Source organism: Carassius auratus, chromosome 14 (genome assembly GCF_003368295.1).
Source record: "Carassius auratus strain Wakin chromosome 14, ASM336829v1, whole genome shotgun sequence".
NCBI classification, from domain to species: domain Eukaryota; kingdom Metazoa; phylum Chordata; class Actinopteri; order Cypriniformes; family Cyprinidae; genus Carassius; species Carassius auratus.
In genome coordinates, this window is record NC_039256.1 from 7,119,255 (window position 1) to 7,142,104 (window position 22,850).

General features: G+C 35.4%; 2 protein-coding genes across 2 annotated transcripts in view; one reads left to right on the plus strand and one right to left on the minus strand.

Annotated features, from left to right (window-relative positions):
- Nucleotides 1-2,150, plus strand: part of flt4 (fms related receptor tyrosine kinase 4) — a 49,243-nt gene extending 47,093 nt beyond the window's left edge. Inside the window, exons 28-30 of the mRNA XM_026279712.1 lie at nucleotides 1,281-1,401; nucleotides 1,493-1,578; nucleotides 1,702-2,150. Coding sequence (XP_026135497.1) covers nucleotides 1,281-1,401; nucleotides 1,493-1,578; nucleotides 1,702-1,918 — 424 coding nt within the window. The 3' untranslated portion in view covers nucleotides 1,919-2,150. The remainder of the gene's footprint in view (nucleotides 1-1,280; nucleotides 1,402-1,492; nucleotides 1,579-1,701) is intronic.
- Nucleotides 2,151-2,472: 322 nt separating this feature from the next.
- On the minus strand, nucleotides 2,473-21,286 carry ergic1 (endoplasmic reticulum-golgi intermediate compartment 1). The gene is made up of 10 exons (XM_026279713.1): nucleotides 21,132-21,286; nucleotides 15,737-15,798; nucleotides 13,916-13,988; nucleotides 13,173-13,267; nucleotides 9,382-9,506; nucleotides 9,062-9,166; nucleotides 8,917-8,977; nucleotides 5,566-5,666; nucleotides 4,335-4,457; nucleotides 2,473-4,248 (listed from the first exon to the last, which is right to left on the minus strand). Exons 1-10 carry the CDS (start codon nucleotides 21,149-21,151, stop codon nucleotides 4,141-4,143), a joined length of 873 nt encoding a protein of 290 aa, XP_026135498.1. The 5' UTR covers nucleotides 21,152-21,286; the 3' UTR covers nucleotides 2,473-4,140.
- Between the last annotated feature and the right edge of the window lie 1,564 nt (nucleotides 21,287-22,850).

The following is a 22,850-nucleotide window of genomic DNA, read 5'->3' on the forward strand; positions in this document are numbered from 1 at the left end:
ACACATTTTACAGTTTTTTTTCTGTATTTTTGATCAAATAAATGCAGCCTTGATGAGCACAAGGGACTATTAAAAAGCATTACAAATCTAAAAGATATATACTTGTTTATATATATATATATATATATATATATATATATATATATAAAATAGACGTGTGTCTGTCCCTTAATTTCTATGAAAAACCACGATTGCCCCTTATTTTCCTTTTCTGAAGTTGGCAACCCTACTATTTACATATATATTGATACATAATTATTTTATGGTGTGCTGGCCATCAGCCTGAATTGAACTGAATTGAATTATTTTATGGCTCATATAGTATAATAGGGAGAATATGGAGCTCATACTCAATGAGGATTAAACACCTCAATTTTATTCACCCAAAAAATATCTTTATAACTCTATATCAGACTTCTTACAGATATTGTTACTCTTACATCATGGTATTACTCATGCATACAAATGCCATGTTACATGCACAATACTGAGCTTACAACAAGTTGTCACTCTGTATAACAGTTAGACTCGTCCAAAACTTCAGAAGTGTAGTTATCTTGAAAAAAAAAAAAAAAACATGCAAATCTAGTAGAAAAACTTTTCTGTACTAAACCATTTTTTCATAATTAATGATAGGTCTAAAATTTACCTGACCTAAATATTTAATAAAATATTGATTATATAGTGCAATAGTACAATAACAATTAGCACCAGAAATTAGCACAGAATTACAGAACCAGAATTTTTGTTACATTGGGTAATTAAGTTTAAACCAGTAAGTGTTCTTCTTAAAATAGTACTAATGATAAAAAAATATTATTTCCTTTTTTTATTTACTGTAAAACACTTGTACAAGCTGAATTTACTTGCCAAGTATAAACGATCAACAAGAGAAGGCATGTAATAGAATGTGTTCAACAGGTTTTTTAAGAAACCTGTTGAAACTGTGTTTGTGTTCATCAAATATGATTGAGTGTAGGTTTAATAAGGTTAAAGAAATATTAGTCCTGTTTTCTAGTATGATGGATTAGGAATTTGAATAAGCCCATGTAGCCCTTAGTATGAAAAACACATGCCATGTCAAATGTGTCTTATCAAGGAGGGATATGCTATTGTCTTTCTAATAAATCAGACTAACATTTTTTAAAAATCGTATGTATTTACATTTAAGAAAATCTTAGTTCAAATATTATTGTCACAGCCATCTAACAGGATTGTGGTGGACTGTTCTTATGCCCCTTTGTTATAATATATATATATATATTCTTCTCTCTGACTAGATATTACAACTGTGTGCCTTTCGCTGGCTGCATCATGGTGGTACCCTCCAGCACGTGTCACTCAAGAGTGAAGACCTTTGAGGAACTTCCTCTGGAAATGACATCACACAAGACACATCATGTACGACCAAGACCTCCAGTATATGTAAAGTCTTTGTAAAGTGAAGGATGTCAACATGTATATTGTTTCATGTATTGTTGTGCCCCTATAGGACAGCCAGACAGACAGTGGGATGGTTTTGGCATCAGATGAGCTCGAGAGGTTCGAACACAAGCACCGAGGGGCCATGTTGAAAAAGTAGGTGATACTGACAATTATGCACACCATCTATCATAAGCAAGGGCTATGACTTATACTTCATTTATAGCTGATCCGTTTTCATACTCTGGAGTTGCATTAAGCATTGTGTAAACTCTGTAGTCCATCGGCGGGCCACAGCACAGAACGCCTCATCAGTTCTCCGTCCATGAGCAGCAGCGGCAGCACACGGCACCCACCCTTCTTCAGCCAACTCTCAGGCCAAACCTTCTACAACAACGAGTACGGCCAGCTGTCGGAGGAGGGTGTCAGCGACTTCTTCTCCTCATCGGATCAGGCCATGTACCAGGGAGCCTGCCTGGCAACCTCCAACCTGTAACCGCACTGATTGGCCAGTCGTAACCAGGCCCCGCCCCCTCACAACTAACTGAACTGAAGTCTTGCTTTGTAAAGTTCTCTTAGCAGCCACTAGGTGGCACCATTATGTCAATTTCATACCAAAAAAGTATTTTATCACCTTATATCTTTATATAGAGTAAACTTCTTTTAATTTGTACAAAAAAAGAGAGAAAAGAACCAGAATGAAGAAAAATAAATAAATGAATATATCATCTTTTGACTGATTTTTTTTTCTTTCTCTGTTTAAGTGACAGCTGATGGTAAATACTTTTACATTTACATACATTTTACAATGCAGCATAAAACAATATGGTTATATTTTAATAATAATTTTATGGAATTTAATATATATATATTTTAATTTATGCATTTAGCAGATGCTTTTATCCAAACCGACTTACAATGCATTCAGGCTAACAATTTTCTCCTATCATGTGTTCCCCGGGATATATATTTAATCAGGAGACATTAATATTAGAGACAATAAACTCAAAGTATTCATTTAATTAATAACCTTTTTAAGAAACAAGTGAATGAATGGCTCCATAATGTTTATTTTGATTGCTTTTCAACATTATGGTACACCTTTAAAAAAACGAACCTGAATTTTGAAAAGAAACAAACCACCATGAATCCAGCCGTTGCTGTGGTTTATTCTAACCGTGGTAAACAAAGACAGAATAAAGTGGCATGGTCCAGATAATGACGTCCATTTGATTAAGTAGGGCTGAAAAGTAGGTTGTGGTTTCTGTTCTCATTAAATGTAGTGAAAATACACTTCTGTTGCCATGTCAACTTGTGGCAACGCCGCGTCACACGTTTGACATGTAGCTTGCTTTCATGTGGAACAATCCTGTGTTACCAGTACAACCAGATCTTAGAGCACAGTCTAAACACTGACAGGAAATTATTCAGAGGGAACGCTTGACAAGACGTAAACAACACGTTTCCAGCGCAATCTTCAAAACAATAAAAGGTTAACCATTAAACATTATGGACTGAAATAAAAGCACCGTTAAGCCACAAAGTACCTTTACAGACACGGAAATAAACAAAAAACTTTCCTTCAAGAGTCTTTTAGTTAAAAAAGAAGACATTCATGATTTCCCTTCAATCAAACAATCAAAATAAAATACAGGTCTACAACCAGAATGACATCAGAGTGCAAGATGTAACATAGAAAGACAATCTGGGAATAAGTATTCCCTAATTAAACCCAAATAAGACCAGCATGCACTTCTTTAAAAACATACAGGTTCATCTCATAAAATACATACAGCTCACAGTCCACCACCAAATCAAAAGAAATATGAAATCGATCTGATTTTAGAAACATAATTATTTGCATTGTGACATTTTCATGATAATTAACCACATTTAACCCCAAACTGTCATTACCATAATGTATCTGGATATAATTCTCAATAATTCCCATAAGTGTAATAAAATACTGTAAAAATACAGTAAAATCATTTAAATCTGCACATAGTAAAGGCAAAAAAGAAAACAGCAAACACTAGCATGATTAGAAAACTCACTATAAATAATACATAGTTATTTGTATAATGTAATGAATCGGGAGAAATGGGTTTAACTGTCATGCGAATAAATCAGATGCAAAAATATCAGTTGTGTAAATGTAATTTCGAGGCACAATATGACCCCAAAAATCGAACAAGACATGGACTTTGACAGGTTTCACGAGGTTTAACCCTTTCATGTCAAGCAGGACTAGGTAAAAAGCTCAGCTCATATGAAGGCACACTGAATTAATTCAATGATTATTTCTCTTTAAGGGGAATTCTATTAAAACTCTTTCACTTTAACCGATCAAAGTGACACTGTGCCTTGTATGTAACAATATACACTTACACATCTCAGTCATATGTATTTGAACAAGGAAACCCTGGCGTCCTTCCAATGAGCAAGACAGGTTCTTTCCACATCAGTTCTTTGAAAGTTATGGGTGAATTAATATGAGAGCGAAGTAAGGAAACCACCTAAATGCCCCAAATGAAATCCCTGTAATTCACTGCATTAAATGTTTAGAGATGAAAACCAGTCTATCCAAATGAGCACACAGAGAATTGAACTGGCACGGATGTTTTCCAGTTAGTGTGGGTCATAATAACAGGGTGTAACGACGGGTGTGCAGAGGTTTGGCTGGCATAAATAAAAGGCATGGTAAGTAGATGTGAGTACTCATGACATTTTCCCAATCTGGATTTTCTTCCAGGCTTCAGAGGCTGTGAATATGCAGGAGTCGATGATGCCGGCCACTGTGAACGTCCCGCCGATGATAGCGCAAATCTGACCGAGACAGAGTCAATATATACATAACATTAGATAGAGACAGAAAGAGAAAGAGAAAGCTATCCACACAGAGGCTGACTCACAGTAGTGATGAAGCGATAGAACGGCTGTCTCCTCTCTGTGTATTTCACTGTGATTGGACTCAAGTCATAGCGAAACCATATCGCCGGGATGATGCGTCCCGTATGGCTATACGCCACATACTCCTAGAAAACAACACAACAATTCAACTTTTGGTCACACTTTAATTTGGGGTCCAGTTCTTACTATTAACTAACTATTAACTATGAATAAACTCCTAATTTGCTGCTTATTAACAGTAAGATTGTTGTTTAGTGTAGGTATGGGATCAGCTTTCTAAGTGATCTAAAATAGAGTCATGCAGAATAAGACTAATATGCTAATATGCTAGTAATATGCATGCCAATAAGCAACTAGTCTACAGAGAGAATTGGTCCCTGAACGAGCTTATTCCATTTTCATGTGTAATAAAATATCAACTCTGCGTTCATAACAACCTTTGGATGAATTAATAAATATATAAATAAATATTCAACTGTTGCACTATGCCAAAACCCAAACCCCTCTTAAGCAAACATACACACTTTAGGTTGTGTGTGTATATATATTCAGATTTTCTTTTGTAGGACTATTTTATAAGATTTCAGAAATCAATTTCACAACCTTAGAGGAAAATGATGTATAATAAATTAAAGTCAATACATTAACTTGTATAATATATATATAGTATAATATAAATGCATACAGTTCTGTGTTGTTTTCCTAAATATTACGTATTATAAATAATATAGAATTTTATGTAAAAAAACGACATATCACAAAGCATGAATGCATAGGTGGACATGCGTTTTATTTTGGACAGCATTGACAATTACTCTATGAATGTATGCGTATGAATATCAGATCAGTTGCTGCTGAACACTTTCAGACTTTCAGTCTCACACAGGGCCTTCTCACTTCTAGAGCCTTGCAGTCAGAACGAAGGTTTGACTCTACACTCATACTTTGAAGACTTTTTACACCCTTTGAATAAGAACAACCTGACTACATATGAACTCCTAGCACATGGCCTTCTGTTCACATACACACATATTGAATGCCAGCTGTCACTGCAAACGTCCTCTAAGTGTCTTTAGAGGTGATAAATGGTAGATTGTACTTAATAATAGAGAGACACAATTGATTCAGCATCTGTGGTAATTACAAGCTGATTTAAGAGCCATCAGCAAAGCGCATTCATATATTTAGACTCGCAAGCTTCTCAGTAACGTAGCTGTGTGTGTCTCAGATTACCTTGTTAGCCACGGTGTACTGGTAGGAAAACCTCTGCTTCCCTCCCAGGTCCTCATAAACTGTAGGGACGATCTTGAGAATGTAATCGTGAGATGCTAAAGCTGAAGAGAAAGAAACACATGGCTTCATTTCTCCAGAAATTATCATACACTGATACAGATTAACAAACAGGATGGTGGCTTATTTCATTTGAGTGACGTAGTTCTTTCTCCTGTTACTATGATCTATTTATGTGCGGTTTTGTAATATAATCTGTGTGACTTGTGTTCGGTTGAACTTTTTATAAGCATCGAGTCCACAAAATAACAAGCGTAAGCAGTAATGCAGCAGTAACAGTCCTGCTCACACTTAAAGCTTTGAACAAACTTCTGCAGTAACTTCAAGTGTAACATTTTGGCATGTTATGTCCCCATTACTAAGGGTATGTATGATACGTGAAGGACATGAAGTTCACTTTCATCCAGTTTTCTTACCCACGTCATCCAAGATGTTCATGTTTTTCTTTCTTAAGAAATTAAGGTTTTTGAGGAAAAAATTTCAGGGGTTTTCTCTATATAGTGGACTTCAGTGGGGTTCACTGGGTTGAAGGTCCAAATTGCAAGCTTCAATGGGCTCTACACGATCCCAGCCGAGGAAGAAGGGTCTTGTCTAGTGACTGGACATTTTCTCAAAAAAACAATAACAAATGTTTATATACTTTTTAACCTCAAACTCCTGTCTTGTCTACGCTCTGTGCATTCCAGTTCATTTTCTCCTCCAACTTCAAAATAAAGAAATAAATAATATATAATAATAAAGATCATTTGCTAGATGAGACTCTTCTTCCTCGGCTGGGATCATGTAGATCCCTTTGAAGCTGCAGTTTGGACCTTCAACCCAGTGAACCCCACTGAAGTCCACTATATAGAGAATGTTTTTCTCAAAAACCTTCATTTCTTTTCGACTGAAGAAATAAATAAATGAACATCTTGGATGACATGGGGGGGGGGGAGTAAATTATGAGGAAATTTTAATTTTGAAGTGAAGTAATCCTTAAAGGATTCTTAGGACTATTTGGGGGAACAGATTTGATAAATGTTCTGGTACTACAGTTAAAGGGATACTTCACCCCAAAATGAAAATTTTGTTATTAATCACTTGCCCCATGTCGTTCCTAACCTGTAAAAGCTTTGTTTGTGCCCCAGAACACTATTTAAGATATTTTGGATGAAAGCTGGGAGGCTTGTTACTGTCCCATTGACTGCCAGGTAAATTACACTGTCAAGGTCTAGAAAAGTATGAAAGACATCGTCAGAATAGTCCACCTGCCATCAGTGGTTCAACCGTAACGTTATGAAGCGGTGATAATAGTTTTTCTGCACAAACAAAACAAAAATAATAACTTTGTTCAAGAGTTTAAGCTGTCTGTGTTCAGCTCATAATCTAAGAGAGAAACAAATCATTGAATGAAGTCGATTTCATCCAAAATATCTTAAATTGTGTTCCAAAGGTGAATGAAGCTTAAGCTTTTACAGGTTTGGAACGACATATGGGGCTAAGTAATTAATGACAAAATTTTCATTTTGGGGTGGAGTATCCCTTTAAGGTCTGTTCACACCAAGGATGATAACTTGATATATATTGATATATATATTGATGATAACTATATATATATATATATATATATATATATATATACAGATCCCACTGTAAGTATTGGAACAGTAAAGATAAAATTGTTTTGTTTGCTGTGGAGTCAAGAGATCTGTAAATATAATTAAAAGATGAATATAAGACAAAACTGCAGAATGTCACATTTTATTATTGGGTGATTCAACACAAAGATGTTTTACCAGCTAAGAAGATCAGCACTTTTAGAGTTTCATCTCCCTTTTCTGAGCAGAAGTATTGAAACAGTTTCCTCACAGGTCTTTCTAAGTGTGTCCTGTTGCATTAATTCCTATTAATCCCTATTAATTCCGATATTAAAAGCAGGGAATGTGTCTGATCAGTTATATCCATTGCTTCGTCATTCTAAGTCTTGCATTCAATGACGACTCACACAAACCAGGATGAAGATGAGGAAGCCGACTCTGAAAGAAAAGCAAGCAATTTTGGATGCTAAAAGAAAAGAGGAAGTCAATTAGAAATATATAAAAAAAAAACAAAGGGCAGGGAGAAATCAAGAGTGTGGAAACTACCGGTGATATCAGCAACAAACGACGACCTGATCGGCTGAGAAAAACAACAGCAGTTGATGACAGACAGATCTTAAAAGCTGTGAAAATGAACCCTAAAATACATGTCTGTTAAACCACCAACAACCTCCAGAAAGTTGGGGTGATGCTCTGTTAATTTACAGTACACAGGAGAATTTGACACAGAATTACAGAAGCTACACAGAAAGGTGCAAACCTCTGATCAGCTCCAAAGATAGAAAGGCAAGGTTCTTCACAAATGTGAGCAGGTAGAGTTGATGGACTGATGAGACAAAGATGAACCTTTATCTAAGGTGATGGGAAACCAAAAGTGTGGAGAAAAAAGGAACTGCAAATGATCCTAAGCATACAAGCTCATGTGTAAAACATGGTGGAGATGGTGTCATGGGAATGCATGGTTGTCTCTAGAACAGGACCTCTTCATTTTAATGATGACTTAATGAATGATAGCAGTAGCAGAATGAATTTGGAAGGGTACAAAATCATCTTGGCTATTAATATTCAAGAAAATGCCACTAAACTCATTAGAAAGCACTTCATATTGGATCAGGACCAAAAACACCCTGCCAGTTCAGTCAAGACTCAAGGGCTTTATCAGGAACATTAATTTAACTGAACATTAATTTAACTGACTGAACAGGAGACTAAAGACAGAAAATCCCCAAAACAAGCAACAGTTGGAAATGACTGCATTAAAGTCTGGGGAAAAGCATTTCAGAGCATAAGACCAAGAGTCTGGAGATGTCTATGGGCTGCAGACTCACTGCTGTGATTGCATGCAAGAGATCTGCAACTAATTATTAGCTTTTAATCTTTTACATCTGCCTTAAATTCAACTCTGCCAATACTTGTGCTCACATCAAATAGTGGGATGAACTCTAAAAGTGCTGTCCTTTTTATTTGGTAAAACATGTATGTGTCAAAAGACCTAATAATAAAATGTGAGATTCTGTAGTTGTCACATATTCATCTTTTAATCATATTTGAAAATGTCTTGACTCCACAGCAGAGAAAGCAATTTTGTTCCAATACTTATGGCGGGCACTGTATATATAAACACACACACAAAAAAATACTTTTATAGCATTTCCTTTGCTTATGTACGCTATAGTGTAAGCGGCAACTAATGAAGAAAGGTCACAAAGACACATACCATTGGACTCAAGTCTGCTGGCTCCACCCAATGCGTTGAAAGCCCCCTGGACTTTTTGCACCTGCAATTGCGTGGTATGACAATGATTTCTACATGTTTATTTTACATTTCTATATTTCTTATTGACTGCATGTGGACTACCGACCTGTAGCTTCTCCCCAAAGGCGAGTTTGTGGATGATGTGGGTCATATCAGGGCTCTGAGGCTGAGCAGTCGCACTGTGTGTAGACACATGAAAGTTTCCTGGGACCTACAGAAAACAGACAAAGTCAACACCATCATCATACAGCCAAAGACACCAGATAGTACAATATCCTTTCACTTGACAGAAGGCTTTTCATTTGAAGACAAAAATGTTTTTTCCTTCAGTTAGCAGAAGTATACTTCCGATAGCTTCTAGTCTTGAAGAAACATTTAACTCCCAATGAGCAGAAAAGAATGCAACTAACATCAAGCATCTCTTACTTTATTAATACTGAACTCCCCTTCAAAGCGGCACCCGTGATCATCGTTTAGAGGCACTTTCATTGAATTCTCTATGTGGCCCACTTCATGCCGCCCCATCTCATCCTGGATGTCCAAACCCACCACTACGTATGTACAAATATACAGACACAACAGAAAATAGAAACATTCAGAAAAATGGTGAGGACACAGAGATTGAAACATTTTCAGTTACATTGTATAAAAAGACACTCTTCAAGAACAATGAAAAAAAACTAAATAATAATAATAATAAATAAATACATAATAATTTTCTTAACTGTTCTTGGAGCTTTTCAGACTAACTGGGAAAGGATTTTTTTTTGTGTGTGTGAACTTTCCCAATTCTTCATATGCAACATGTTCATGAGTTCATCAGAATCATTAAACAACGGTTTATATGAGTTTTCACAGCTAAGGAATAAATAAACCTCAGTACTGTGACGTAGCAGTCTTCTGTCACCGTGGTGTATGCTAAGAGCATGTTGTCACATTGCCCGATGTTATTTTAAGACTGTGTCTCTTTACCCTTATGAAGACAGGTATAATTACTATTCATGTTCTCAAAAGTACAAAAAAATAAAGGTCGTCCAGAAAATGAAAGGTGGAATGATTCCTTGAAACTCTTTCCAGTGTTTGACTATTTCCACTGAGCTAAACTACTGAGGTTGCTCTGGTAATTGATTCGTTTGACAGTTAAAGCCTTAAACCACTACATCTTTTTTTTTTATAAACTTCAAATATACTCCTTATAGAGTAAATGTGTGAATGGAAACACTAAATTGCCTTTTTAAGCACAATCTGAACACAAAGTCTTTCTTAGCACATGAAGGAAAAAGCATCCTCACTTTCCACATAAGCACACAAGTGTCGAAAGTCACGTTGCTACTTCAAGGGAACAATGTGTCTGCCTCTAGAAATAATTAATCTAGCACGGTAAGAGCAACAACACGGAAAGTAAAGTACACAAGTACTTTTGTTAAAAAAAAAAGTTTTGTTACAAATCCTTTCCAAGGATAACATGTGGCATGTCATGTAGCATGTATCAATTATCGGTTATTATGGAACAAATTTTAATGTTTAATGATTACGGATTCATTCGCAACATGTATTATTGTTCCTCTTATTATTCTAACCAATTAGATATTTCATCTGGTACACTCTTAAAAATAAAAGGTGCTTAAAGCACAAATCAAGGTTCCTTAGAAAGCCACGTTTCTAGCATTTGTAAAACTGAATTTTTCCATCTCAAAAATATATTTAAATTACGGCCTATGCTCTCAATGTCTAATGCAGAAATGTTAATCCATGCATTTATGACCTCAAGGTTAGATTATTGTAATGCTTTATTGGGTGGTTGTTCTGCATGCTTAGTAAACAAACTACAGCTAGTCCAAAATGCAGCAGCAAGAGTTCTTACTAGAACCAGGAAGTATGACCATATTAGCCTGGTCCTGTCCACACTGCACTGGCTCACTATCAAACAACGTATAGATTTTAAAATATTGCTTATTACTTATAAAGCCCTGAATGGTTTTGCACCTCAGTATTTGAATGAGCTCCTTTTACATTATAATCCTCTACGTCCGCTACGTTCTCAAAACTCTAACCTAACCTAACATTGTTCGGCAGGCAGACACACACTGTCAGTTTAAATCTAGATTAAAGACCCATCTCTTTAACCTGGCTTACACATAATACACTAATATGCTTCTAATATCTAAATCCGTTAAATGATTTTTAGGCTGCATTAATTAGGTAAACCGGAACCGGGAACACTTCCCATAACACCCGATGTACTTTCTACATCATTAGAAGAATGGCATCTACGCTAATATTAGTCTGTTTCCCTCTTATTCTGAGGTCACCGTAGCCACCAGATCCAGTCTGTGGACACACTATTTTCATATTTAATGCTGCTTGGTTGCTTTGTCACAATCTGTATAGTTAAAAGTGCTACAAAAATAAGTGTGACTTGACTTGACTTAAAAGGTTCTTCACATTGATGCCACAAAGAACCATTCAGTCAAAAGTTCTTTATAGAACCATCTCTTTCTTACCTTTTTGTAATCTGAAGAAACTTCTTTTAACACAAAGAACCTTTTGTGAAACAGAAAGGTTCTTCAGATGTTAAAGGATCTTTATGAAACCATTTAGACAGAATTGTTCTTCTATGGCATCGTGAAGCTCCTTTATTTTTAAGAGTGTAAATAATACAATGAGCATAAACTAAAAAGCCCACTTATTTGCATTGAAGTAATTACTCCAGTCCTATTTAGAGGCCAGCACTTCAGTGAGACTTACATCTGACTTCAGAGGGCCAACATTAACCACCTAGCAACCAACCACAACACCTTAGAAACCTCTCAAGAATACATTAGATGTTTATCAATCCCCTAAGAGCCACCCTTAGCATCATGGAGGCAACTTTTTCAAGGGAAATAGCCACCCGCGTTGTTCAGAAAAGGTAAAACTTGGCATCTACTGGTACGTCCTATAGTTGTTTGAAAACGGTACATTAAATGAGGTCATTACTGAGATCACAGAGAGGCTTGTCTCAATGACTCATAACTAAATCTGAAAAATTTGGGTTTCAGTCAGAAGGGCCTCATTTAAAAGAAAATGTGTCTTCCATAATAGGCATAACCTCTCGTTTCTCACCAATGAGAACTGCCCAAGATGTTGTTCTGAACATAGTTTGGGCTCTGTGTAATGTGTGTGAAACACCCAGTTGCAAATGTCTTTGCAAACATTTGCGGATCTGCCCGAAAATGACATCAGAGGTGACCACAATTCCTCTGAGGGTACTGGCATTTATGAACACTTTAAGTCACTTTCCAAACGAATTTAAACTTCTTTTTTGGTCAGAAAACAGCAAATGATATTAGTTATGCTTTGCAAAACTCATCACTGGACCTATCGTTTAATGTTCCTAATTAGTGCTTGGTGATGCATCTAAAGATCTCAATAGTTTTAGCAGTTTATCAAACAAAACCTTCAAAATATTTAATAACTATTTAGATTAGATTTAACTTTATTGTAATTGCACATGTAAGTTACAAGGCAACGAAATGCAGTTAGCATCTAACCAAAAGTGCAATCAGCACAGAATATACATGGTCTACATTTACATATTGAATGCATCTAAACTACAGTAGCAATCTGCATATAATCAATTACCACATTTTTCACTAAATAAACATAATGAAGATTTTCACCATTTTCAGTTAAATGTTTCCTTATTTTATCTCACTAGCAAAGTCATTTGATGCACTGCCCGGCCTTAATCTAAATAACTAGTGATCAACTATTGTCACAAAATTCCAATGGTGACTTAATAGTTGATCACTAGTTAAATAGGGCATGTGACTGAATCATTTACGCAAACATGACATATCAGGTATTATTTGGCAAACACTTAGGCGTAGTACAAACTATATTTTCCTCATACGCTTGCTCATGTATGACCAAACATTTTCCCGGTGAGTTTCAAAAGATTGGGTTTGACTGACGGATAGGTCTATTCGAATCCTTCAGTGAGAAAGCACACACAATATGTCTCAAACTGAGACTTTCAGTGATGGTAAACTGTGTGGGAGGTCACCATCGTTTCCTATCATAATGTACGTCAGGAGCTCTGCTAGATGAATTAAGATCCCATACTAAAAGTAATGTTAACACTCATAACATGTCAACAAAGGATGATGTGATACAGATGTGCATGGAAAAAAACTATTCAGAAGAGTGTTTATGGGTTTTATGTTTATACTCACAATCACAGTGTAAGTTTGGCAAACTGATGTTTAAACTCACATCTATCTTCCCCCCACTGTCCTTATCGGGGTCATCCACATACAGTTCATTTACTCTGTAAACACACACACACACACACACATGAAAACGCAAACTTTAAATACTGACAAGCAATAGACATTTGTAAAGGTCATCTTCTTAAAATGATGCAAGCCTGACAGTAAAATGACAAAACTGCAGACAGTGTAATTTTCGTTTCCTCACTTCCCCCGGTGAACACTAACTGACTACGTCCTGTGTGAAACTAATCTGTTGCTAAAGTGTAATTGCATTCGGATCTTGATTGCTGATCAAAAAACACCCCAAAAAATACAATTTTAAACAAAACTGGAAAATGTTTACCAATTATAGAAAATCGTCATATGGTCTACTCACTGCACTAAAATCAATGTACACTAATATAATTTTGAATTAAAAAATATCCTGACCTGTTTTTGAGGTTTTATTTATGATACCATCATCAGATTTTAAACTAGACTTTTTTTCCTATCATGACGATCTTTGGACTGTTGGACCACTCAGACATTTTTGATTATAAACCAATTAATTGACAATTAATTTTAATTCAGAAATGAGAGACATTCAACATAACATGCTTGTATATTATTAAGTCATTGTCTGTGTGCATTGAATTCAAATTTTTATTTATTTTTTTAGTTAATACTATGTTTGATGTCTTCATGAGAACAACATTCACACGTACATTTCTGTGGCGATGAATCCCGTCAGTTCTGAGAGAAAGAGGAACAACATGAAGACACAGCAGCATATTGAAACTGAGGGGATAAGAAAAGACCGAGAAAACATTAGTGAGCTGTTTGTGTAACAATAATAATGTACAAACATATTTTCAAAGTAACATTTTAAGTCAGTGTTTTCTGAAAGGAACTCATTTTCAGAAATTTTCCTTTTTGTTAGCAGTTATTTCATTTCTTTAAATTATGTCTGACTATGCAAAATGATTACAACATGTCAAACGTATATTAAAAGTCAAAGGGCCATTACATAACGATGTTCAACAGGCAAGTAAATGTGTTCAAAAGTACGTAATCATTACCAAGTTCAACATGTGACCAAATGAGTCAAACTGAGAGGCTGTGTGCAGAGCTAGTGCATATTTACATGGAGACGGTCTCCAGTGACACTGTGGTCACGTGACTTTGTGGCTGACATGTCATACTCTGAGTCTGGTTTTTTCCAGTTTACTTGGCTAATGTTTAGCTTTAACAAAAACAATAAGGCGTGTCACTATGACACATAGCTCACTGATTCGGGTTCAATATGGGTTATATCACTTATTCCACTTTAATGAATATAATACTGGGAAAGAATTATTAACACTTCAATGATATTATTATTATTATGTGTAAATGATTGCTTTTTCTTTTGGTTAACTGTATTCATATATTTATAACTACTGAAAAGCTCTAAAAAGAGTTGAGTAAATCAGATGACATTATCTTCTTTGAAAACAGGAAGATTAAATCATACAAATGACGCTATCTTCACTGATACTGATTTTAGCTTATATCTTTTTGTCAACTCAACAGAAAGGCAGAAAGATTAATTAAATTCAACAGATGCTGTTATGTTTGTAGATCATTGATTTTTGTTTTGCTCATCGGTTTCATACAGAAAGACTTTAAAGATGACAAAAAGATTATCAGATTATCTTCATCTATTTTTGATTTTTTTTTTTCTGTTGACTATAAGGAACTATTTTGTTAACTATAAAGAAAAACTTTAAAAGTCCATAAAAATTTACAGATTATGTTCCCTTAGTAAACGTTCATTCTGAAAACATCTTAAAGGGACAGCTCACTATTTACTTACTCTCAAGTTGTTCCAAACCTGTATGAATTTCTTTCTTCTGCTGAACACAATAGAAGATATTTAAGAGTATTTTTGGTTGACCATTCATTCAAATATCTTCTTTATTGTTCAACAGAAGAAATAAACCTATAAAGGTTTAGAACAACTGAGTAAATTATGATAATTTAATTTTTTGGGTGAACCATCCCTTTAATACAACCACCCAATTTACAAACAATAGATATTTACTCTGGGTATGTGAGAAATTCAACACAAAACCGGTTTAGCAACAAAATATGTAGGTTAAGATTAGGGTTGGTCTACACAGGTTCCTGAAAACATGATTAAATGTTAAGTAAATCACTTGAGGCCGAAACAACAATGGAAAGAGTCACAGGAACGAGTGTAGAATGACATAGTCCTACATGAGTCAAACGGCAACACCTAGCATCACAAACATCCATCCTCCCGAATCACGAGGGGAAAGATGAGCCATACAATGTAAGGAAACTAAATCTGACTCAGGTTTGGAAAAATTTAATTGTGGATCAAAGGAGGAATGCTGATGTGAGCACACAAAAAAAGGAAGAACACAAAAAAAGCATCAGAATAGCATCAGGCTGTAAAAATCAGTCCCTGATGAAGCAAGCTATTGCTTGAGGAGTGGATGAGGGTCTGTGATGCCAAATTGACTATAAACTTTGGCACTCACTGAAAGCTCCAGTATATGTGGGCTGGGTAAGATCTTTGGGCACTTTCCTGTAGACATCGAACCTGGAAGGAAAAGAAAGAGAAGAATTAGGGGAAAAATGAAAAAGGTAAATATTGCAGACTCCTGGGAAAAGTTCATGTGAAAGCGCATTGTTTCCAGTGCAGTTTAAGGATTACAGAGGAGTTTAGGAATGTGAACTATGGGTGTCTGTCCATGAAACACTGGCCCAGACACAACAGTCAAGAGTGCCCCCCGCTTCTTAAGTTACACCTCTTCCTCTGCATTCCTGCTTTACAATCACAACCTTCCTCAACAACACATTTCTTCATACAACAGTGTGGCTGAGTTCAGAGCAAAGGCTGTCAGCACTGACTAAATACACATCACATCAATCACTGAGACCAGAGGGAAGGCAAACCAAAACCACACACCTAACCTAAAAACTATTGCTTAAAAAGGGTGCTTCAAGCTACACTAAATATCAAAATAGTTAGACATCTTTAAAATGAGATGCATTTACTAGCCGTTTTGGTTTTCGCGGTATTACCATCACTTGATTTGTTTCCCCTTTAACTTAAATTTGGTGAGGTCTAGCCTGGAACAAGTGAAAAATTCCTACAAACCAAAACATCTTATTCATATTATGTTTTGCTACTCAAAACAATGTATATTGTTGTAATTATGTTAACATATTTTGTTCAGAAAATCAAGACATCATAGTGAGTCCCATTAGGAAACAATCAAGGTAATATTTCAATTGAATAATACAATATTTTGAATAAATAAAATTAGGTAAGCTAAAAACCAGCTAAGACCAGTCTGGCCTGCTAAAAAAAAAAGTGTGCAACCCACTTTAAAGCCAGATTGGGAGACCAGTCTAAGCTGTCAATCAGCTTAGGCCAGCTTTAGCTGTTTGTTCAGTAGGGAGTTGTTAAGCTTTGCTATAGCAATAGACAGATTAAATACACTACAAGCCAACTTAGCAAAACCTCTTTATAGTCTTGAAGAATATCTTTTTTTATTTTTTTGATAGAGAGAGAGAGAAAAATATGACTATAAAAATACATATTTTTGATTTGTCTAGACACACTTTTTTGCAGCTTGCTTATTTGATAATCTTAATTCTTCAGGCAATATGCAGTTTCCCCTGTACTGAAAAACATCTGCATCTGTAATCAAAAGTACACCATGCTCTTAGAATGCCTTAAAAACTAATGGCCCTTTTTTTGAATAAAATACGGTATAGAGAACAATGAAGCAATACATGATATTTGCAATTTGATTAGATAAGGAAGAGTTACTATACAACAAAGTCAAAGTTATGTTTATTAACAGAAAAGAAACAACAATCCTCGTTTGAGATGACACCAATAAAGAAATAAACTCTCATCGAGTCCATAAGTAATATTATACCCTTTAGGAATGCGTCCAATCCCTGACTTTTTAAGGAGCGCTCAGACTGTGGCTGTGTCTGTGCCCTTTTTCGGCTTTGAAACCTTCACAGCTACATCAGCACACTGCTCCAACCCTTTACGTCGCCTGCCCTCAAAAACACTCACATCTGTGAACATTTGTTGCAGTGAAATGACCCCAGCTGACGCAATGCTGGAGGGGGAGTGGGGCTGACGTCCTGTTAAACCAAACGCCCTGTGTTTCTCTGCTATACCCCTCCTCCCACGAACGACAGGAATCATATAGTTCACCGTGTTCTGACAGAAGAGCTCAGAGGATGTAGAAGGTTACCCCCTTTGTGTGAAACTCAGGAGAAGGACACACTGTTCCTAAACCACTGACATCCCCAGTTGATGTCTTCATACTGTTTAAGACCCGATTTGTTAAGAGAGACTGAAGAATATACCAAAATAGGCCCCAAAGTAGATTTGATATTGTGTGTCTAATGAAGAAAATAAATCAATATATTAATCATATTCGGCGTTAAAATGCTTAATAGAGCCACTGTACGAGACTTTCTAGCCATTTAAATCATACTCATATAAATCTGTGATGTATTCACTCATTCATTTACGGCTAATGGACTTACTGGACCAAATACCACAGAAAGGACAATAAATGCTGGTACATGCACTATCCTGAACATCATGGTATCAATTTGTACAAATTAATCACCGGGTAAAACAGCTACATTTTCTCATTAGATCGGGCTGGATTATCTCAAAAACAGATATCAACTGAAAACAGGGATTTTGAAAATGCACAGAAAAGTCTAAACTCAAACTACAGCTAATAGCAAGGTCTAGCACGCAAAACCTTTTCAGTCTGTTTATCTCTTTACTTGTAAAGCAGACAATATGTTAGTAAAAAATGCAACACCACACACATAAATGTTTTCAGTTCACACACAAAAATGTGGATTAGGCAGAACAGACACAATTTCCAACACGTTGCATAACAGCGGCACATTTCCACATTTCCTGAGGCTGTTGAAGAGTTCAGTGTTTGGATCTGTCAGATATTTCCTGAATTACTACAGCAACAAACACCCACATCTGCTCTGAAACGTCAGTATACGCCGAAGGGCTCATATGTGCCAATATAAACAGACACAATAGTGTATCACAGCGACAAAGGAACATCTTTATAAAATAATACTGCGCAATTATTTGTTACTTAAGACCAGAATATTTACAATGTATTCTAAATGGATAGTGTAAACACGTTAACATCCAAACATTTTAAAAACACGTGAATGAATTTACCTTTTCATTGTCTTGAAAATCATTTTATCTTTAGGATTCTACTAAAAGCATTTTACAGACAAATATGCATTGTGCCAACGTGTAAAATAAAAACTAACAATGAAAACTAAAATGATGAAGAATTCCTAAATGGAAAGTTAAAATTGCAGCAACACATTTCCAGCACACATCAACTCTTACAATAAATATACAATAAACTAAATCTGAATCCAATCCACACATTAAACTGTGATGATGTCCTCCTCCATAACATCAAACACAGTATTATGATTCATTTTGCAATATCACAATATCAAACTGTGTAGGGATCATGTCAATGGAGCTCACTTCTAATGAGTTGATTATCTGAATCATGTGTTAACAAAGAGAGAAATACAAAATATGCAGAGCAGGGGTCGGTGAGGACTGGAATTGAGGACCACTGGAGTAATTAACAATTTATTTATTATCTTTATTTCTTTTATTTATTAGCTGGATAAAAAGCCACTATGATTAACTGTTGAAAATTATTTCATTTCAAGCGATTGTTTACAAGAATTCCCTATCCAGCTCAAAGTTGTCACACCAAACATCCATGAACTGTTGTGGTTAATTGATTATTATAGATTTTTTGTTGTTGTTAGTTGCAGGTATATAAGCCAGTTGTATAATATTAAAATCAGTTGCCTGGAATGAACTGTGGTATAATTGTGTGTTTCACAGCTGGAGGTTTATGAGTCGTTTCTCGGGCAAACAGCTCATTCTCTATGTGTTTGTAAAGAGGAAGTGACGTCTGCTATAAAAAAAGAGCTAATGGTTTTTTTTCAGGCCTCTTTGTCACTTTCATTGGTTGCATCAGATTAGTCTACAGATGAGCTAAAATGAAGCATGATTGGAAACAAGAAAATAAGGTAGTGTTGACGCCTTAGCACAGAAGTATTATGTAATAGCACAACACCCACAGCCCTAAATATGCACATTCTGTGCCTGTCACTGTTTTACAACATTAACACAAACCAAAAACCAAAACGATGGATGTTAAACATCCAAATAGATGGGGGAAAAAATGTTTAAACGTTACCCTGACCAAAACTTTCAGTGCAAATAAAGACAGGAAATATGCCGGCGCTTGATACCACTAATACTTACAATTAATTTCATTCACAATCTGTCTACAGTCATCCGACACACAGAGGCTAAGACAGACAAGATCTTTATAGATGTACTACTATTTTTATAACTACTTTTGTTACTTTATTTGGGGAACATATAATAATGTTTCACATCTAATTTCACATCTTAAATGAGCATCGCATACCTTTGTGTCATTAAGTTGGATTACATTACAGCTTCTGGCAAAAACACTGTTAAACTAGTATATTAGCCTACACTTCAGTTTTAACACACACTCATTCAAAAGTTTTGAGTCAGTAAGAATTTATTTGCAAACAAATGAACACTTTATTCTGCAAGGTTGCATGTAATCAATTAAAAGTTACAGAAACTTAAAAATGTCACAAAACATTTCTGTTTCAGATAAATGCTGTTCTTTTGAACTTTTGATTCATCAAAGAAAACTGAAAAATGCATTATGGCTGACAATAGCAGCACAGATAATGATAAGTGTTTTTTGAGCATCAAATCAGCATATTAGAATGATTTTGAAGGATCATGTGACACTGAATACTGGGTAATGATGCTGAAGATACAGTGTTTATCACTGCAATAAATTACAGGGTTTTTTTTTTTTTTTACTGTTTTTGAGCATACAATAAAGACTTTTTTTTTTAATGTACAGCACAAACTTCTGAATAGTACAACATTTCTAGAAGATTTCTAGAAATCAGTATTTAATCAATCATTGTTCATCTTGTTTGTCCTCCATAATCAGCTATGCAAGCCGCATAGCACAGCACTAACTTTTTTGTCATGGATAATAACAATTACATAAAAAATACAAGTAAAAGCAAGTATTGTGTGCATTCTGATCCACAGACATGTTTTATTGATTCAATGTAGATTCAATATGAATATGTTCTTTCATAGAAATTTATATGGATTCCAGATAGCAGCAAAACTGTGATATATGAATGTTATTTTTGCATGTTGTAGGTGCTGTTTTTATTTGCATAACCATGCAGTGTAACCAGTAGGAGCAGGAATTTAGCAAAGCAACCATTAATAGAAGTGGACAACTATGCAACACCAAAATTAAATGTTATGTCTTATGCGAAACTGACCTAATTCTTGCTTAGAACACTTTTTATCTGTCTTTTAGGATGCTACTAAAAATAAGGGGACATGCACATCTACAAATCTTCATCTGCGGCTAAATTAAATGCTCCATGCAGTTTTGCCAAGAGCTGTTGACAGCATCCTTCTCGGTTTTTCATTAATGTTTATCAAGAACGCAATATTACAGAACATTCAGACAAAAAAAGAAATGGTTGTAAAAGTGTTTTCATAATACATGATGGGCTCTGTTGTAGTTTACGGAATTGCTGGCTGTCTTAAAACCCAACGAGCTGCTTTAACAGCGTTGTCAGACGCTATATATATATAAATATATATTAGGTAGGGAACATAGCTCGCCAGGTTTAGAAACACTTCCATTGTATCTATGGTGGACGTGTTTGATTCATCCACAAAAGAAAACAAAACCCACAACCAACTCGCTTCAAACCTCTAACGTTACTCACCTCCGCACATCGAAAGTCATTGTGCCTGCACGAATAAAATAATGTCAAAAGTATAAAAAAATAAACGACACAAGTAGGGGGAAACTCCAGATTGTTCCTTCAATCCTGCCGGCTGTTCAGACCGGATGTGACATCCACTTAGGACGCTTTGCACAATACTATTGGTCGGAAGGGAGCGAGTCGTGTGATTCTGTTTCCGGTTGTGGCATGCAAACTTAAGTTTATTTCGCTGCTTTTGCTTCCGTTTATGTCCAACAGTCTAAAACCATTTCTACAAAACATCGTAATTCTGTTTCCGGTTGTGGCATGCTTAACGCGTAGCCTATGGTGATTCATGTCCAAGTTTATTTCGCTGCTTTTGCTTCCGTTTATGTGGTCCAACAGTCTGAAACTACTTCTACAAAAAAAAAAAAAAAAAAAAAAAAAAAAAATCAACAACAAAAAACAAACAAACCTGTGGCTCTGTCCTGTTTTTCCAGTATCTTTGCCAGTGTAAACAGTATGAAAACTGATCTTTGTTTAACAATAATAAGCTTAGATACTTATTAGATACTCTACTGTACATATACAAGTTATTTTTGCAACTGATGTCAAAACTGTATGAACTTATGTCCTTGTTCTGTTACAACATATTGTATGTGAGTCGAAACCCAAGTTTCATGCAATATGACAGTGATTATAGACACATCGGTGAAATCAAAAGCAATGTCTCAAAAAGAAGAAATTGTATATTTCAGAATGGGAACAGAGTCCTGACCACAATCAGTATCAAGTAATAGGGTTAGGGTTATCCCAAAATTACACACAGGAATGTTTCATTATTCGTTACTGGAAATAAACTCCAGTGTTCCAGTGATACTGCACTGTATCTTACCTAAACTTTCATCACATATAGGGTTCTCAACAGAGTTTTCACATAATTAATAATTTTTATTTGTAATTAGATGTATTTTATAAATAAATGTGTTATAGAAATTGCACATACAAAAAGCAGTTTCTAGCCAATGAAATACTGAAGAGCTGAACTAGTAAAAAACAAACACACACACAAGATATTACAAGGTCCTTCGATATAACAGTTACTAATTAAATCGTACAGGTTTTATTTTTATGGTATACAGGTATACCCAACTATGTAGCAGTTGCAGCTGAATGATGTGGTTTATCATGCAGTGTTTCACTATGTCATTTCTGGGTGCATTCTAGAAATTTCATTTGTCAGTTATTAATACAGAATCTGCAGAAATTGCCATAAATGATTTATGGAAAAGAGGCAAAAGGACATTCAGAGTATTTTCCCAGGCCTAACAACTGTTGCCCAGAGGCACCTCTGTCAGTAAATCTGTCTGTGATGACACTGGTATATTCTATTTGCTACACCAAGGAAATGCCTCATTTGTCACACTATTTCACTTCCCTTTCTAACAAAACATCAAAACATGCATATGTAAGTAATGCCTGAAATATATGTTTTAAATGATTTTACATACCTCACGTTCCTGCTCTTAAGATTTAATTTAATGAATTAAAAGTCCTTCATTTTTACTTTTGATGAATTGAGTGTCATTCTTTTTTGTGTGTCTAGCAGTCTAATTGTCACACTTGTACTGTGTCAGAGTAAGGAGAACGCATGAGTTACCATCAACCGTCTTTAATAATCCAAAATAGCAAGGAACTATTCTAGATATAAATAATAATCATTTATGTTAAGCATATATC

Excerpts from the sequence above, each read along its gene's own strand:
- ergic1 (XM_026279713.1), bottom strand. The coding sequence starts at position 21,151 with ATGACTTTCGATGTGCGGAG. Across the intron at positions 9,507-13,172 it reads GCCAAACTTACACTGTGATT|TGGTGGGTTTGGACATCCAG; the intron begins GTGAGTATAAAC and ends GTACATACGTAG. Across the intron at positions 9,167-9,381 it reads GGGAGTTCAGTATTAATAAA|GTCCCAGGAAACTTTCATGT; the intron begins GTAAGAGATGCT and ends TGTTTTCTGTAG.